At 46.2% G+C, this 19,921-nt stretch overlaps 1 protein-coding gene across 8 annotated transcripts in view; it reads left to right on the top strand.

The window, feature by feature from the left end:
• Positions 1-19,921, top strand: part of KCNIP4 (potassium voltage-gated channel interacting protein 4) — a 268,060-nt gene that overhangs the window by 161,493 nt on the left and 86,646 nt on the right. The window contains exon 1 of one of the 8 annotated variants that reach the window (XM_053403587.1): positions 10,766-10,969. The exons of 5 other annotated variants lie outside the window; for them this stretch is intronic. Coding sequence is in view for 2 of the 3 variants with exons in the window: in XM_053403583.1 (XP_053259558.1) it covers positions 11,024-11,231 (208 nt within the window). In the remaining variant the exon portion in view is untranslated. Of the gene's footprint in view, positions 1-10,765; positions 10,970-10,992; positions 11,232-19,921 lie in introns of those variants that run through there. 2 more of the 8 variants (XM_053403583.1, XM_053403581.1) reach the window with 2 other exon arrangements.

Below are 19,921 nucleotides of genomic sequence, written 5' to 3'. Positions count from 1 at the left end.
TCAGGCTGTATGTTTGTCATCCAGCTATATCAAACCTGCATTTTTCTGGTATTTTCTGGAGTAATTTGTTCTGGTATATTCTGTCCTAGACCTACACCTTTTTTCTTAGTGGACTCACCAAACCTGTACCACAGAGCTAATGGTAAAAAGAGTCTAAATCTAGATCGAGAGAAGGGGGCTTGGCAATGGAGCATGAAGATATCAGAGAAAGTAACCATCATTGTCTTTTAAGCAGGCGTCTTTTAATTTCATGGCTGCTGTCAGGCCTGCTTCTTGGGAGAAAAGCAATGACAAACCTAGACAGCATCTTAAACAGTAGAGACATCACCTTGCCAACAAAGGTCCGTATAGTTAAAGCTATGGTTTTCCCAGTAGTGATTTATGGAAGTGAGAGCTGGACCATAAAGAAGGCTGGTCGCCGAAGAATTGATGCTTTTGAATTATGGTGCTGGAGGAGACTCTTGAGAGTCCCATGGACTGCAAGAAGATCAAACCAATCCATTCTGAAGGAAATCAGCCCTGAGTGCTCACTGGAAGGACAGATTGTGAAGCTGAGGCTCCAATACTTTGGCCACCTCATGAGAAGAGAAGACTCCCTGGAAAAGACCCTGATGTTGGGAAAGATGGAGGGCACAAGGAGAAGGGGACAACAGAGGACGAAATGGTTGGACAGTGTTCTCAAAGCTACCAGCATGAGTCTGACCAAACTGCGGGAGGCAGTGGAAGACAGGAGTGCCTGGCGTGCTCTGGTCCATGGGGTCACGAAGAGTTGGACACGACTAAACAACAACAATCATTGTTGCCAAATCCAGAGTTTGAAAGGGCCTCTGAAGATCCTTCTTCTTCTTCTTCTTCTTCTTCTTCTTCTTCTTCTTCTTCTTCTTCTTCTTCACCTTCACCCAACACTGTGGTCTTGGATAGCCAAGTATGCTCCTCCATCATTCCTGACCATGAGCAATGCCGACTGAGCTGAGGAAACATTGCCAGTCCTAGACCTTAATGCAGGGGTGGGCGTTCCTAGTGAGCAACTGAACAAGGATAGAAGCATGTATGCCTGGCCCTCTTGGTGTAATGTGAACTGGGTTGAATTACACAGTGCTTGGGCCCATTTCTTGAGTCAGCACATCCCTCATGCTGCTGGATACTCTAAGATAAGGGTGTCAGGTGCACTGGGTTACCATAGCAACACCAGCAGGGGCGAGTGTATGACTTGCTGAGACATTCACCATGGTCTTGGAACCAGGTTTGGAGACTAAGCTCTGCTGAAACCTGATTCAGTTTAAGCCTCAAAACTATGGTTGTGAGTCTGGCCTATACATTTCATGATCTTTTAAATTTACCAGTTGGAATGTCCATCCTTCCTTCCTTCCTTTTTCTGTTATATTTGCAAAAAAACCCAACAAACAAACAAAACCCACCAAGGGACTGTATCCTTTGTGTGTGTAATTGTTTGTGTAAGAAATGATCTATGTTTTCATTTATCGCTAGTTAAGATTTTAAGAGGCTCTGCTGGAAATGTCAGAACAATTTATGAAATGAGGTTTGGTTTTTTCGTGTTTACACGTATAGGAGGCAAAACATCATTTACTAGTAAATTATGGAAATGGGGATGACATTCAGACACTTACAGAAGGCACTCAGGTGACTTTTAAAATCTTAAGAATTGTGGATCAGTGCCAAAGGTCATGTACACTACATTTCTGCATCTTATTCCATCATCTGCATTTTAAGTGATGTCTAAAATGTGTTAAAAGGTGGTTGCTATTTTAAATGACAGCTGCTTTCAGATAAAGACACCTTTATAAGATTGATATGTGAAGCTCATTTTCTAACCTTTTGAACCTATCTGCCAATTACCTTTAGTCTGCCTTCCCCAGCCAGTCAGTTCTCTCCACGACCAGGCACTGAGAACTTCTGCCTGATGTTGTTGTGGCCTTGAGGAAACCTAAAAGGTCTCAACATGCCACAAGCTTAGTAGACCACAAGCTTAATAAGAGTCAACAGTGTGATGCACCAAGGACAGAGTTCTTTCCAGATCTGGAGCCAATAAGCACACCAGTGGATGAAGAATAAGTAATGCTTTATTTGCGTAATGTTAATAGCAGCAGAGGGACGCGGGTGGCACTGTGGGTTAAACCACAGAGCCTAGGACTTGCCGATCAGAAGGTCGGCGGTTCAAATCCCTGCGACAGGGTGAGCTCCTGTTGCTCGGTCCCTGCTCCTGCCCACCTAGCAATTCGAAAGCACATCAAAGTTCAAGTAGATAAATAGGTACCGCTCCGGCGGGAAAGTAAACGGCGTTTCCGTGCGCTGCTCTGGTTCGCCAGAAGTGGCTTAGTCATACTGGCCACATGACCCAGAAGCTGTACGCCGGCTCCCTCGGCCAATAAAGCAAGATGAGCACCACAACCCCAGAGTTGGCCACGACTGGACCTAATGGTCAGGGGTCCCTTTACCTTTACCTTTACCAGATAGCAGCAGGCATACAAAACACAAATTACAGCATACCAGACAGAAGTCACACATCATCTCCCCTTCAGCTATCTGGAGCGCCAGGTAGAGCAGCGAGAGAGACCCCGGCCGACAGTCTCACAGCACCTGGTACCTCGACCTGTGAAGAAGCTCTATGAGCCCCTTCAACCTACAGCTTTTATAGCCAACTTTGATTAACTTGATTGACTGCACCTGGTTAGCAGGCATCACTCATGATCAGCCCAGGACACGGGGTGTGACTCAACAGGAATACAGAGCAGCTGAGAGTCTCCAACCCAATTCACTGCAGCTGGGTATCCTCTCCACTATTCAATCAGCACTTAAAACACAGGAGACCCAAGCAACTCCTGACACAGGTGTGTGGAAAACAAATCGTACCAGCATGAATCGGCACACTATAAACCGGGGATGTAAAGGGAAAGAGACATGTCGTCTAACTCCTTGAAATTACAATGGTCTTCCGTGTTTCCCCTGGGGGGGGGGCAGCTAATGCTTTTCTAGGCTTCATCAACAGAAGTATAGTGTCCTGATCAAGGGAAGTAATAGTACCACTCTATTCTGCCTCACCTGGAGTCCTGTGTCTAGTTCTGGGCACCACAATTTAAAAGGGATATTGACAAACTAGAGGAGTGCAACCAAGATTATCAAGGGTCTGGAAACCAAGCCTTGTGAGGAACAGCTGAGGGGGTTGGGTATGTTTAGCTTGCTAAAGAGGAGAATGAGAGGAGATGTGACAGCCATCTTCAAATAGCTAAAGGGCTGTCACATGAAAGATGGAGTAGGCTTCTTTTCTGCTGTTCTGGAAGGTAGGACCCGAACTGATGGATTCAAGTTACAAGAAAGGAGATTCTGACTAAACACCAAGAACTTTGCAATGGTAAGAGCTGTTCAACAGTAGAACAAACTCTCTTGGAAGGTGGTGGGCTCTCCTTCCTTGGTGGTTTTTAAGCAGAAGTTGGGTGGTCCTTTGTCACGGATGCTTTAGTTGAGATTCCTGCATTGCAGGGGGTTGGACTAGATGACCCCCTGAGTCCCTGCCAACTCTCCAGTTCTGTGATTCTATGATTCAATACCATTGAGAGCTCATTCTCTGGAGGCAAGGCAAGGACTGACTCAACCAACTCCATCTAGGGATGGTGAAGAGGAACCCTCTTCCCCACCACTGCCTGAATTCTACCCACCTCCAGTTCTGAGGTCCACCTCTGACGGATCCTATCAACCCTGCACCATCCAAGATGGTGCCATGAATATTGTCCTATGAGCCAGGCATGCAGGCAGTTGTCTCTCTGGTCACCTCCAGAATCTCCTCACTGCTCACAACACTTTGATAAAGAAAAATCTTGGGGTGAGAGACCAACAGCCCATCTCATTGGGGTACAAGTCCCCCGCGGGTCCATGCGGTCAGGAACAGAAGGAAATTCCAGCCAAGTAATTTGGAGCAAGGACGCGGGTGGCGCTGTGGGTTAAACCACAGAGCCTAGGGCTTGTCAATCAGAAGATCAGCGGTTCGAATACCCACGATGGGATGAGCTCCCATTGCTCGTTCCCAGCTCTTGCCAACCTAGCAGTTCGAAAGCACGTCAAAGTGCAAGTAGATAAATAGGTACCACTCTGGCGGGAAGGTAAACGGCATTTCCGTGTGCTGCTCTGGTTCGCCAGAAGCAGCTTAGTCATGCTGGCCACATGACCTGGAAGCTGTACGCCGGCTCCCTCAGCCACTAAAACTAGATGAGCACCACAACCCCAGAGTCGTTCGCGACTGGACCTAATGGTCAGGGGTCCCTTTACCTTTTAATTTGGAGCAAAACAGCGGTCGGTAGACCATGATCTTTATTGTTGCACAAAAGTTCCCCACAGGATTAAGGAACCCAGAGCATGGGGCAACATTGACTTTTAAAACTTCCCACAATATCCCAGAATACAGTTCGTACAACATCATTGATACATCATCTTTACATCACTGACATGTCACAAAGGGGAGGGGTAGACAGGGGCTACACTAGTTCAACCTTGGCAAACATGTCCAGAAAAGTCCTTGGTACAAGATTAGCATAGGCAAAACATGTCCAGGGACCTCTCAAGTACCCACCATCAGAAGACAATAGAGCTCCCTTTGCACATTCATAACTTGGAGCAAGTCCGGTGATGGGCTTTTGGAAACTAACAGCTCAGCATTTGTCACCCCTGGGCACTTCCCTGGGTGTGGTGTGTGTACATATCCTCATGCTTGAGGGATTATGGTAGGAGGTGGCAGGAAAAAGAGTCCTTTTCCCAAGGGCAAAATGGCATTGCAATGGAGGAGATTGTCAAAGGGGTTGATTTAATAAGGTTTATAAAGGTAGGTATCTTCCCTGAGCTGTCAAGTCGAAAGGATACATTCAGGCATAATATTTGTAACATTTAACAACTTTAAAGATGTGTTGTCGCCCCCCCCCCCCGGTCATTTCCGTAACACTTTGATGCTTCTCTTCCAATCTTCACCTCAAGCCAGTGATTCAGCTCTTGGGGAGCAGACTATAATACGAGAGATTCCTAGGATCTTTCTTCTTCAGCTGCAGACTCCAGCCTTCTGTCTCTCCCAGCTTTTTCTGGTCAGCAGTCTCAGTGAGTCACACACTCACCTCCACAGTGGTAAAACTGGCCTATTTGTGTTCAGGCAACATACCCTTCAACCAAACAGACTTCAGAGGCATAGAATTCTTCCTCTTATCATTGTTGTTGTTTAGTTGTTTAGTCGTGTCCGACTCTTCGTGACCCCATGACCAGAGCACGCCAGGCACTCCTGTCTTCCGCTGCCTCCCGCAGTTTGGTCAAACTCATGCTGGTAGCTTCAAGAACACTGTCCAACCATCTCCTCTGTCGTCCCCTTCTCCTTCTGCCCTCCATCTTTCCCAACATCAGGGTCTTTTCCAGGGAGTCTTCTCTTCTCATGAGGTGGCCAAAGTATTGGAGCCTCAGCTTCAGCATCTGTCCTTCCAGTGAGCACTCAGGGCTGATTTCCTTCAAAATGGAGAGGTTTGATCTTCTTGCAGTCCATGGGACTCTCAAGAGTCTTCTCCAGCACCATAATTCAAAAGCATCAATTCTTCGGAGATCAGCCTTCTTTATGGTCCAGCTCTCACTTCCATACATCGCGACTGGGAAAACCATAGCTTTAACTATATGGACCTTTGTTGGCAAGGGTATGTCTCTGCTCCCCCCCCCCCCCCGCTTTTTAAGATGCTGTCTAGCCTCTTACTATATTTATCTGTAAATGAAGATCCAAGACTATATGTTTGCCTTTCACTCAGTTTTTTATTTTATTTTTGCATGTTCATTTCAAAACTTTGGTTCATTTCTGCCAACCTGACAGAGGAAAGCATAGGGCAGCTAAAAAGTTTCTAAATGCTGTGATTCATCAGCTGTTTCACATTTTGGGGAGGAGGGATTGAGGTGAAGTAACTACTTTCTGATAAACTGCCCTTCTCTGCCAGTCAATTAAGGCTTGACCATGTCATCCTGTCACTTAGGAAGCCTTTTATAGCACCATTATGCAAATCACCATTATGCAAATCTTCCACCTTGGCAACATGTTCCCTTCCTGGTTCTGTGCCTATTAACAGATACAGTAGGAATGAGGAGCCCAGAGGTTGGCAAAGTGGCAACAAAGTGATAGATAAAGGTTCAAGCCCAAGGGTAGGCACCCTAAGGCCCGGGGGCCGAATGCAGCTCAATCACCTTCTCAATCCGGCCTGCGGATGGTCTGGAAATCAGTGTGTTTTTATATGAGTAGAATGTGTCCTTTTATTTAAAATGCATCTCTGGGTTATTTATGGGGCCTCCCTGGTGTTTCTACATGAGTAGAATGTGTGCTTTTGTTTAAGATGCATCTCTGGGTTATTTGTGGGGCATAGGAATTCGTTCATTCCCCCCCCAAAAAAATATAATCCAGCCCACCACATGGTCTGAGGGACGGTGGACTGGCCCATGGCTGAAAAAGGTTGCTGACCCCCTATTCAAGCCCATCTAGAGTTAGTCATCACCAAGTCTCAAAAGCAGTGCAATAAGCTGTGATTGGCTTCAGCATGACCAAGTCACTTACTTGTTTCAATGGGACTTTGTTTCAGTGGGATTTTTGCTGGATTAGAGAGGGGAGATTTCTGTGCCCAGAGGTGTACCTAGGGTCCCTTGCACCATTGACAGGGAGCTGTATCGCCAGACATATATGCATCAAATACTCTATAGCCTCCAGCGATCTACCTTCCTACTGCCTTGCCATTTCTCCTACTGGTCAGCTCCTTGTTCTTGTCTGAACTCGCAACCTTATGCAGATAGCTGGTGACAGATTTCTGGTGTGATTTTTGGACTCCCCCCTGGGCCTGCCCCCCACCTCTGTCTACGCCCATCATCACTTTTCGGGGACGACTCAAAACCCAGTAAGAGTCTCAGACGCATGCCCCTCATCCCTCATCCTTCTCCATGCAGAGAAAGTTGCAAATGAATATGAGATCTCATTGATCCCATAATGTATTAATGCCTTTCTCCATTTCAGGATGGTAGCAAGTTGTGAGGTCATTCATACAGTTCATTCCAGTTTGCTCATTACTTTCTCCACATGGGTAGGCATACATTTGTTTGGAATTTTGCAGGAGAAAACTGGCTGGAGGGATGTTTTAGACCAGATAATTGATGGCTAGGGAATGGGGTTAAGCAGGCCCTCCCTCTTCTGGCTTCTGGGCACCATGCAAACCTTACTGTTGCTACACCTTTCTCCATCCTGGCATGCTGCAGCAACTCTGCCAGATGGAGGTTAGGTGAGTGGCACAGCCTGGTCATGCCATCTGCTGCTGCCCTTTTGTTGTTTAGTCATGTCCGACTCTTTGTGACCCCATGGACCAGAGCACACCAGGCACTCCTGTCTTCCACTGCCTCCCGCAGTTTGGTCAAACTCATGCTAGTAGCTTCGAGAACAATGTCCAACCATCTCATCCTCTGTCTTCCCCTTCTCCTTGTGCCCTCAATCTTTCTCAGTATCAGGGTCTTTTCCAGGGAGTCTTCTCTTCTCATGAGGTGGCCAACGTATTGGAGCCTCAGCTTCACGATCTGTCCTTCCAGTGAGCACTCAGGGCTGATTTCCTTCAGAATGGAGAGGTTTGATCTTCTTGCAGTCCATGGGAGTCTCAAGAGTCTTCTCCAGCACCATAATTTAAAAGCATCAATTCTTCAGCGATCAGCCTTCTTTATGGTCCAGCTCTCACTTCCATACATCACTACTGGGAAAACCATAGCTTTAACTATACGGACCTTTGTATAGCATATAAAAGGTAAAGGTACCCCTGCCCGTACGGGCCAGTCTTGACAGACCCTAGGGTTGTGCGCTCATCTCACTCTAGAGGCCGGGAGCCAGCGCTGTCCGGAGACACTTCCGGGTCACGTGGCCAGCGTGACAAGCTGCATCTAGTGAGCCAGCGCAGCACATGGAAACACCGTTTACCTTCCCGCCAATAAGCGGTCCCTATTTATCTACTTGCACCTGGGGGTGCTTTCGAACTGCTAGGTTGGCAGGCGCTGGGACCGAGCAACGGGAGCGCACCCCGCCGCGGGGATTCGAACCGCCGACCTTTCGATCGGCAAGCCCTAGGCGCTGAGGCTTTTACCCACAGCACCACCCGCGTCCCTGTCTTGTATAGCATATACTAAAACTGAAAAGTGGCAGGTTTTCCAAAGTGTCCCAAAAGCATGTTGTAAAACTGGAATACTAGGGTCACATAGACAACTCTTCCATTGCAGGACTTTGTGGTAGTGTCAGGCAGCAGAGGAACCAACCCCCACAACAGGTCTCCAGGAATGGACAAGACAAGGGAAAATCCTTGCCATCTGCTTTTATCCAATATTCACAGAGAAGAGAGGCTTGAGAATGTGGCCTCTTGGAAGAATGTCGTTGCTCCGAGTAAATCTCCCCTCTCCCCTCCCCTTCTCTCCCACTTCCTCATTTGTCATCCCTTCTATGGTTGGCGCTGAGGGCCCTTTGCCTCCTATTTTTAAGGCTCGCCGGGTTCTGGGAGATGGTGGGTCTGGAATGCTTGCTAGTGATAACGTTTCAGCCAGCTGCTCCAGCTCTGCCTCCTTCTCCTATCCCATTACAGTGGTACCTCGGTTTACATACGTTTCAGGTTACATACACTTCAGGTTACAGACTCTGCTAACCCAGAAATAGTACCTTGGGTTAAGAACTTTGCTTCAGGATGAGAACAGAAATCATGCTCCGGCGGCGCAGTGGCAGCAGGAGGCCCCACTCAGGTTTAGCAGGAGCTAAAGTGGTGCTTCAGGTTAAGAACGGACCTCTGGAGTGAATTAAGTACTTAACCTGAGGTACCACTGTATTTCCCAACTTTTCCTCTTATCTTCCTCTGAGCTGTGATCTCCCTCAAACCCCTGTTGCAATTCTGAACTGTCTTCTTCTTCTCTGGAAGGGTCAGGCTGGGGAGGAGGTCTCCACCATTCCTCCTCTGCCCAGTCCCTGATGGGTAGCTTTTCATCAAGACAATTACCGTATTTTTCGCACCATAGGACGCACCTTGTTTTAGAGGGGGGAGAACAAGGGGAAAAAATTCTTCCGCTCTCTGCCCAGTGCCCCTTCAGTGAAGCGGCAGGAGGCGCTGCGCAGAGAGTGGGAGAATTTTCCCCCTCTTGTTTTCCCGCTCTAAAACAAGGTGCCGTTTAAGGTGCGTTCAGGCGGCTACCTTGGAAGCCTGGAGAGCGAGAGGGGTCGGTGCGCACCAACCCCTCTCGCTCTCCAGGCTTCAGGTTCCTTTCGACCTGCTCTTTGGGGCTGGCGGGGGGGGGAGCCCACCACCAGCCCCAAAGAGCAGGTCAGGGAGCAGCGGAAAGGCGTAGCAGAGAGGCTCCTGCCATAGGCGCGCGTCACCTCTCCAGCCGGGAGAGGGTCGCGGGGGGCTGCTTTAGCTCCGTGCGCGCTCTCCCGGCTGGAGAGGTGACGCTCGGCTATGGAGGCTCCTGCCATAGCCCCGCGTTACCTCTCCAGCCGGGAGAGGGTCGCAGGGCTATGGCGTCTTCGCTCCATAGGACGCACACACATTTCCCCTTCATTTTTGAAGGGGAAAAAGTGCGTCCTATAGAGCGAAAAATACGGTATAACAATCCTCCAAAACTGCTTAATGTTTTCTTGCTTTCTGTGCATACAAGAAGCACTGAAGGAATTAAGGATGTAATAAGCTGCAATATAGTAAAGGTAAAGGGCCCCTGACCGTTAAGTCCAGTCGCAAATGACTCTGGGGTTGCGGTGCTCATCTCGCTTTACTGGCCAAGGGAGCCGGTGTTTGTCTAAAGACAGTTTTTCTGGGTCATGTGGGCAGCATGACCAAGCTGTTTCTGGCGAACCAGAGCAGCACATGGAAATGCCGTTTACCTTCCCGCCAGAGCAGTACCTATTTATCTACTTGCACTTTGATGTGCTTTCGGACTGCTAGGTTGGCAGGAGCAGGGACCGAGCAATAGGAGCTCACCCCGTCACGGAGATTTGAACAGCCAACCTTCTGATCGGCAAGTACTAGGCTCTGTGGTTTAACCCACAGCGCCACCCACGTCCCAAGCTGCAATATAATGTATAGCTAATTATTTTCTTCCCTGATCCTTCAAGGACTTGGCCTTACAAACATAGGATGTGGCCTTTTACTGAGTGAGACCATTGGTCCAGCTTGCTCTACATGGACTTGGCAACGGGTCTCCGGAGGTTTCCTGGGATTTCCCTGCTAATACAGTTAGCTCTTTTGAGCACGTGGTGAAAAGCAGTTCCAAATTTCCTTGAGAGATCCCAGCTATTTAGATCCTTTCTGTTCTGGTTTCTAGATGGGTTTTTTTTAGGGGGAGAGAAAATGCCTTGGTCACCCTGGTGGAAGATCTGTGCCAGGAGATAAACAGGCCAATTGCTCCCTGTTGAGGGTATGCTGGGACTAAGCAAGGAAAAGCTTGCCTCTGTGCATTGTGCAGAGTGTGCTTAAGGGCCCTTGAAGAGGCAGTGATAAGAAGAGAGCGAGACAGGATCAGCAATGCACCTGCAGCTAAACACTCACTCAAACCCAGCAATCAAAGTATTCTGATAAACCCCTAATGAAAAAAGATGAGAGTTGCTGTGCTTCACGTCGCATTTGAGAAGCTCTGGAGCACTGTTCTTGCCAGCCGGCGCTGAACTGTGAGGCACGAGCCTGCGAGCACTTGATCAAATGGTGCCTGCTGCTGCATGCTGTCTCTTGCAAGTTCCCCGGGAAGGTTGCTTTTACGGAACTGACACAGCAAAGTCTTGAGTTCCGAAACGGAATTGCCCTCCTAACAGCTCTGAAGTGGGAACACTCGCCGCATATAATGCCATGTGAAGAAAGTCCAACTCAGCTCTCTGGGAGGGAGCACTGAAATCAAGAAGAATCAAGATGCACACGAGGAAAGGGGCTTCAGTTAACCCCTTCCTTGCACCTGTGTGGTCAGTTTGTTTCCTCAGTTCACCCCACCACACTGGCAACTTTTGTGTGTGCATATGTGTGTGTTAGCAAAGTACTGGCAAAATCCTCCCTTTCCCTTCAGATTGCACAGTGGCTTGGCAGCTGACTGGAATGATTTGCTTGCTCGAAGAATGTTGACTTTGGAATGGGAGTCCGAGGGACTGCAAACAGTGGGTATAGTTTTGATTCTATTTGCGTCTCTGAAGCTGCTGCATTTGCTCGGACTGATTGATTTTACAGAAGGTAAAGTGGTCACTCTGGTTTGTGCTGTTTGTAGGTAGAGAGTGTCTGGTGTTCTAAAAGAGGCTGTGTAAGTACATTAGCTGTTTGGGATGCAAAATCTGTAGATGCTATTTGCTTGTGCTTTGTATATTATTATTATTATTATTATTATTATTATTATTATTATCCACTTTATAATCAGTGAAGTTTTAAAGTACTGCATTTTGCTGCCTTTAACATATGCATTCATTCATCAATGGCAGCAACCTTTTAAACCCAATTGAAAACTTCAGAACTGGAACTAACTTTCTCCACATTGGCTTATATAAATGAATCAGGTACTTTCCTGATTCCATGTTAATGATAAAATTCATTTCTTTCCTGAGCAAACGACTTCTAAAAACCACTTTGTATGTGTTCCACTACTTTATCATTTCAGCACAGCAGATAAATAGGTTTAGGAATTACTCTGTGTCGATCAATATTTCAAGCTACGCCAAAGTCCTGGTTGCAATATGAGTTTTTGCAGTGGAAAATAATACAATTGCATGCATTTGTATTGACTTACATTTTCTGCTGGAAGAATTTCAGTGTATAGGGGCATTTTATGTTTAAGGGGAACTTCTTACTGGATTCAGCAGAAAGCTTTTTAACCACTGGCAAATAACTAGGGTCTACTGTTTGTATTCGTAATTTGCAATATTTTCTTTTTGTTTAAATTTAGTCCTACAGTGAATATTATACACAACTCTAATTTATTCATAGTTTAGATATGTGTAACCATTTTATATATGCTGCAGATTGCTTTGAGATGTGTCAAAGGAAGTGATTCATAAATAAAAACAGCAGCAGCAGCAGCAATTTCTCTGTGTTGTGGGAAACCAAAACAATTTGATTTCCTAGTGATTAAAACTCTTTCCCAAGCAACCCCGGTTCATTTTATTAGAAGATGCAGAGGCTGTAACCATGCAACAAATGTCTAAAATCCGTGTTCTCTCTGATGTTTCCCTTTGTATAGTAGGGGTTTTGCTTTCTTGTCAGTAGTAATGTGCATAATCAGTGCAAAAGTGACTCCAGAATACTTTATTTTAAAGCTTGTTACATATCTCAGTAGTTAATCTGAAAGTGGTGTGAATTTCTGACAGTGGCAAGAGCATCATCCTGCTACTAAAGCCTATGTTTTATAGCCACCTTGAAAAAATACTCGTGATCCCGCTTAATTGTCTGGCAACGTAGCAGGATTAATATCTCATGCCAGATAAGATCAATCAATATTATTTGTGGAGCAGGAATCAGGGGGCAGTCTGGGAGGGACATTGTTTTTGGCAGCCCCTAGATTGTGGAATTCCTCCCCACAGAGGTGCATCTTCCATCATTGTTATGTAGTTGTCATATGCCCAGTGGCGGTACACACCCCTCCCCCTCCCTTCCCTCCTTTGCCTGCCTCCTCATTTGCCACCACTGCTTCCTGCCCCCCCCCCAGAGGCATTTTGGTGTGACCCACCAAAGCGGGTCTACCACAAAGTGGTGTGGCTAGGGTGACTGTTTTCTTGACATGCAAGCCGATCTGCTCCGCCACTTTGTGGTAGAGCAAAGCAGTCTGCCTCTACCACAAAATGGTGTGGCTATAGTGTCTTGCAGGGACGTGGGTGGCGCTGTGGGTTAAACTACAGAACCTAGGACTTGCCAATCAGAAGGTCGGTGGTTCGAATCCCCATGACAGGGTGAGCTCCCGTTGCTCGGTCCCTGCTCCTGCCCACCTAGCAGTTCAAAAGCACGTCAAAGTGCAAGTAGATAAATAGGTACCGCTCCAGCGGGAAGGTAAACGGCATTTCCGTGCGCTGCTCTGGTTTGCCCAAAGTGGCTTAGTCATGCTGTCCATATGACCCGGAAGCTGTACACCGGCTCCCTTGGCCAATAAAGCGAGATGAGCGTCGCAACCCCAGAGTCTGTCATGACTGGACCTAATGGTCAGGGGTGTCTTGCTAGCTGCAGAAAGGAGGAGAGGGGAAAAATTGGCTGATGTAGCCACGCCACTTTGTGGTAGAGGTAGACCCACTAAAACACCTCCAGGGAAACAGCAGCAGTGGAGGAAGACGCAAAAAGAGGTGGTGGTACAGCGTACCATGGCATACCACCACACACCGCCTCAAAAAACCTGCATATGGCGAAGATACACCTCTTTATCTTGGCCTTTCACAACACACACACACACACATTAAGACCTGCCTTACTCTTGTGACTATAATTTATTTTAAACTGTTTTTAATAGTGTGTTGTAACATTGTTTAAACCTGCATCAGGACTTTGTGGTGAGGGGCGGCTAAGAAATTGAATTAATAATAGCAGTAGCAGTAATAGCAGACTCCATGACCTCTGCAGTATTTTTCATTCTATAGAATAAAATGGATTATGGCTATAATCCATTGGCCCCTCTCCTCACCAATGTGCAAACAGTGGAAACCCAGTGAGTGACCAAAGAACAGGCATGAAATGGAAGAGCCTGGCATATTTCTCTCCCTGCTCTCCAGCCACATACAATCTGTTCAAGTAGGACTGGGCAACATCTGGTTTTCAATATCGTGATATATCACCCACTAAACATATACTGATACATCACGATGTCTGAAATAAGGATGGGGCTATGTGCAGGCATTGTCTGGCTTTATGTTTTTTCCTGCATCGTGATTTTTACCTAGTACACACACACACATCATCTTTCACGATATACCATTTAGTTTCTGGGCCCAATTCAAAGTGCTGGTTTTGACCTATAACGCCTTAAATGGCTCAGGACTGCAATACCTTAAGGACCTCCTTTTCCCATATGAACCTACCCGGACCCTGAGATTATCTTCCAAGTCCTCCTTCGTGTGCCTCCTTCTCGAGAGGTCCAGAGGGTGGCAACACGAGAACGGGGCCTTCTCTCCTGTGGCTCCCCATCTGTGGAATGCTCTACCCAGGGGTGTTCGCCTGGCGCCTTCATTATATACCTTTAGGCGCCAGGCAAAAGCCTTCATTTTTAACCAGGCCTTTGTTTGACCTGATTGACATCCTGTACCCTTTTAAAATGTGGCTCTTTTTTGGTGGTGGTGGTGGGGTGTTACTGGGTTATTGTTTTGATTTTATATATTGTGACCTTTTATGTGAACCGCCCTGAGACCTCCGGGTATAGGGCGGTATATAAATTCTATATAGAACCAACAACTACTAAACTTTTAGAAGACATCTGAAGGCAGCCTTGTTTAGGGAAGCTTTTAATGTTTGATGTTGTCAGCGCTGCCCAAGGTCCCAGCTCACACAAGACCAACGCTGCTTCTTCCTCAAGTAAAAAAGTCTTTATTGAAGTTCAGTTTCATTTCCAGACGCGCAGCCCGCAACGCTACGTCTATACCTTAGACCGTCGAAGTTCCTTCTGAATCTCCTCCCCCCTGACACCAGCTTAAGACTCTAGCCTTACTCCACCTCTTCCTCTGTTCCTTCTTTCTCTGGGTCCTCCTGCTAGTCGGAGTCTCAGCCCTCCTCGATTCCTCTGACGCTGAGTCCCCTGACTCTTCTCCCCCCCTCCTTCGGGCTTTAGGACCTGGCTCCCAATCCGGGTTTTCTGCTGTCCCGCGCTCCTCCACATTTGAACTTGGCGCGCGCGCGCAGCCTCCCACCTTCCTTCTGACTGTTACACTTGTGTCACTGCTCCCTCTTTCGGGGAGGCTAGCTGGACCTGGCCTTCCCTCCATTTCCCCACTTCCCGATGGGGGCGTGGTCACCCCTGACTCATCTTCTCTCCCCGCTGGAGGAGAAGCTGGTCCTGACTCATGTGACTCTTCCCCCCCACTGTGCTCTGGTGGGGGAACTGGTCCTGATCCTCCGCTACTCCCTTGGGAGTCCCCTCTGGTCCCTTGTTTATGGAGCGTCCCCCCTGGGACTCCCCTCGCCCTTACCATAGGCGCCCCCTCCTGGGAATCTTCTGATTCGCTGGAGAAGCTCATGGAATCTCTCGGGTCACTGTCATATTCCCCTACCCTCCCCTCTGATTCCTCTCCTCCGCTCTCTATTTGCTCTCTCCCCTGCTCTTCTGCTCCTGAGCCTCTGACAGATGTATTACTGTATTTTAATATTTGGTTGGAAGCCACCCAGAGTGGCTGGGGAAGCCCAGCCAGATGGGCAGGTTATAAATAATAAATTATTATTATTATATTATCTTAATAAGAATACTATATTGCCAGGTCAAAAATTATGAAACCGATATAACAATATGGACTTCAAACTTGTTTTGAATGATATATGGCCTAGCCCTGCTGCTCAGCAGGAAATAAAGATGGATGCTCTCATGAAAATAGAAAAAATAGCCTAGAATTGGGCACAAAGCAACAATAAAACCTGGGTGGGCAGGGGGGGAGTCCCTAATTCTGTGCATACATTTTATGATACATCTGATGAATCAGGCTGTTTCATATTCTGGAGCTGAAGCCACAACATAGCTGGCCATAGCCAAGACCTTTGGTGTGCTAATGAGTGCTTAGCATGCATTTCACTCCCTTTGAAGTCGGAAGGTGGGCCCAATGGCTTCTGCTAAGTTAGCCTTCTGCCTCTCTGACCTCAGCTGTAGTGTGAATTGATTACAGAAAGTGTTGAGTGCAAGGGAGCGTTTTAACCATATTCCTGCTGGGGGGAAGTCAGCAATCCCAAATTGTGTTTATTGGGCGGGAAAGATGGAGGAGATGATAGCTGAGCACAGCATTCTAGCAGCACAGCGAAGGGAATAAGAATGGAGAAAGCAGGGAATTCTGGATATGGGGGAAATCCATTAAAAGGGTGAAAGAGTGGGCAAACATGCTATGGGAAATAATTTGGTTCACATTAGTTAATGTGTGGCTTGGTTTTTATTTTAGTTAACTCTTCACAGCAGCTTAGAAACAATTCTATTAAGAGTACAGTGGTATCTTGGGTTACAGACACTTCAGGTTACAGACTCCACTAACCCAGAAATAGTACCTCGGGTTAAGAACTTTGCTTCAGGATGAGAACAGAAATCGCGCAGCGGCAGCGGGAGGCCCCATTAACTAAAGTGGTACCTCAGGTTAAGAACAGTTTCTGGTTAAGAACTGACCTCCAGAACAAATTAAGTTCTTAACCCGAGGTACCACTGTAGTTTGGATTCCATATAAGCATATTAAACCGTCAGATTCACTATGGACTCGTAAAATAATGAATCTGAAGGTATAGAAATACAAATGGTAGCTACTTTGCACAGCAATTTTTTACTCTCCCATGCATGCAAATATTATTATTTAATTTTTATACTGCTTAACTTATTAAAAATATCTTGAAGTGGTATACAGAAACTGAAGCCCCAACAGACAACTTAAACAAAATATTACAAAAATTCGCAGTTCCATATAAAAATGTTACATTAATACAAAGTTACACATGGGCATATACACATACAGTGGTACCTCGCAAGACGAATGCCTCGCAAGACGAAAAACTCGCTAGATGAAAGGGTTTTTGGTTTTTTGAGTTGCTTCGCAAGACAAATTTCCCTATGGGCTTGCTTTGCAAGACGGAAACGTCTTGCAAGTTTGTTTCCTTTTTCTTAACACCGTTAATACAGTTGCGACTTGACTTCGAGGAGCAACTCACAGCACACGGTGTGGTAGCCTTTTTTGAGGTTTTTGAAGACTTTGGTGATTTTTGAAGCTTTTCCAAAACTTTTCCGAAACCATGCTTCGCAAGACGAAAAATTCGCAAGACGAAAAAACTCGCAGAACGAATTAATTTCGTCTTGCGAGGCACCACTGTATATGAATTTTCCTTCTGACACACCCTCCCTCTCAGCCTCCAGATTCTGACCCAGGATCTTAGCTCACCCACAAAATTCTCACAATGAGAAGACTTCCTGGAAACATCAGACATCACCCTAGTCTCTAACTCTAGACTTACTTTGTATGGGCAGGCCCAAGGTGAGTGGTACTTTCTCAGGCTGCCCACAACTGTGTCCTGTTCAGCTTCACTTTCCACACCCAGTTCCAGCAGGTTTGTTGAGTTTCCCAGGGTGTCCAAATGATGGAAAGAGGGTCCCCCTCCATTCACAGCTCTTTCTTCACCATTCTCTGCCCCCATTCTTACATCCATTTGCTGTCTGTGGGCCTTTCCACATTCACTTTTTATATTTAGTATAGTTGCTTTTTTTTGTTTTGTTTTTTAAAAATATTTTGGCATTCTTCCACATGATATCATCATTAAAGGTAAAGGAACCCCTGACCATTAGGTCCAGTCGTGACCGACTCTGGGGTTGCGGCGCTCATCTCGCTTTATTGGCCGAGGGAGCTGGCATACAGCTTCCAGGTCATGTCGCCAGCATGACTAAGCTGCTTCTAGCGAACCAGAGCAGCGCACAGAAATGCCGTTTACCTTCCCACTGGAGCGGTACCTATTTATCTACTTGTACTTCTGACATGGTTTCGAACTGCTAGGTTGGCAGGAGCAGGGACCGAGCAACGGGCGCTCACCCCATCATGGGGATTTGAACCGCCTACCTTCTGATTGGCAAGTCCTAGGCTCTGTGGTATAACCCACAGTGCCACCTGCGTCCCTGATATCATCATTATTCAGCTGCTATTCCAAAATACTGTACTCAAAAAACTGCTTTTTCTTCTACCAGAAAAACAAAACCCAGCATTTGTGAAAATCCAAAATGGATCCTCAATATTTTCATTTGTGTGGAACATATTTGAGCATCATTCCACTTTCTGCAAAGGTTGTAGGACAGGCATTGCTCTATCGTTTTTAATTATGGTTTCTGTCAGACTTGACATTAGACTGAGAAACTTCTCAGTCATGCACAGTGATATTGCCCATGACAGCAATTAGCAGTTTCAGATAAAAGTTAATCACAATAGCCAGGTTCACCCCAGCTCAGACTGGCACAAAAAGCTCCTTCTATTCTTCTAGTCTCCCACAGGGTTAGACTTCTGGAATACCAAGTGATACACACACATTTGTCATTTGTTGGTTAGAGCAACACAAGAATAGGATGGTATGTTAGGAGCATGCCTACAGCTGCAGCTGTGAAATTATTCTCAAACCAGATTGTCAACCAGCCATTGGTGCAAACAGCAAAAAAATAAATATACTCATTCTCACATTTACATCTATAGTTGACCAAAGATGCAGAAGGTAAGCTCCAGATTTACACACACACACACACACACACACACACACACACACACAGTTGGCTCGAACAGCAACTATACCACTCTAATGGTGAATTAATGGACACTCACAAACTTTAGGGGAGGTGGGGAAAACAATCCGATTTGGCATGTTCTAGATTTGCACTAGCTCGATGCAGGATTTCACCATCCTGCAGAGGAGGAAACGTGAGGTTTCTGCAAGTGGTAGAAGTACAGAAAAATCTCTTGTTTTAGAAACAAAGGCTCTGTATTATTTCTGGTATTTTTCATACAGTTTATTCAGCAAAATTTATCCAGTAGTGGTTCCTTTGTTAAAATGTCTTTATTCAGTTTTCCTGTATATCATGCAAATAGAAATATGATGTACGCAGTGTGGGAAAAACATTCAACATCAACTACCAATTAATTCTGTGTACTCAGCAAACAGCCAATGATTGGCACCACAAGTTCTAGTGCTATCATCCAAAGAGCAAATTCATGAAGTTTCCACAGGGAACAATTGGGAGGTAAATAGTGGAACATTTGGTTCCACTACGAAATGTTAACGTATTCCAGAGCAAAGTGTAGTGAAGTCAGTGGAGTGGCTTGGTTGGCCTGATTTTAGCCATGAACTCATTCTTGGGCTCAGCCCAAGCTAGTTCTAAGAGCTGTGAGGTAAAATAGAATAACACAGTGTATATCATCTGAACTCCATTGGGGGATGGGATGATAGAAAAATGAAATTTTTAATTGGAAGGATTAGTTGCCCCTGGCACCTCAGATGATTCTAGGGTTCCAACAACCTTTCAAGTTGTCTGGAATTTGTCCTAAACTACTTCAATAGTATCAATAGTATTTTTTAAAATAATCTTGATGTCTCAAAGCAACAGCTCATTAACAGCAAACCTTTCTATAATAGAAAGTTACCAGGGGGTGAGAGTGTTTGACTGAAAACTATTCTTAGAAAAATATTACTGTATTGCATTGTATGTTTCTGTGGGAAAATGAGCCTACTGATAATTTCACAGCTTTTGCCCTATTAAAGTTAATTTTTAATAATAATAAAATAGGGCATAACTCTCTGCTAACTGTGGCAAAGAATGGATTTCAAGGTGAGAGAGAGTGGAAGGTATTAATTTGCTCTTTCCTTCAACTATATTATTGATGAGACAACACTAGAATTTGCTTTCAAGTTTTCCAGATAGATTCATGCTGGTAATTCCCAGATGATACATCTGTAGTCTAATGGTTATGGGGTTGCTCGTGCGTAAGTTGCCACCACTCCTGGGTAGGTGGCCTGGTTAAACCTTTCCTGGCTGGACAGCCCCTCACTTCGTGGCTGCTCAGTCGCTGGCAGAATCCGACAGTGGGCGTTTCTTCAACCTTTTCCAACATAAAAGTTGTTTGACGCCCAGTCTCCTCCTAGCCTCCCTGCGCGAAAGCCTTCTGCGCAGGGTGGGCGTGGGTAGCGGAGGACCTGTGCTCTCTCCGCTGGTGTCCAGTGAAGAGTCTCGGAGCCTGCTCTCCGCTTCCCCCATT

The sequence above is a fragment of the Podarcis raffonei genome, chromosome 9 (assembly GCF_027172205.1).
Source record: "Podarcis raffonei isolate rPodRaf1 chromosome 9, rPodRaf1.pri, whole genome shotgun sequence".
Classification (NCBI taxonomy): domain Eukaryota; kingdom Metazoa; phylum Chordata; class Lepidosauria; order Squamata; family Lacertidae; genus Podarcis; species Podarcis raffonei.
This window is presented reverse-complemented; position numbering and strand designations above follow the sequence as displayed.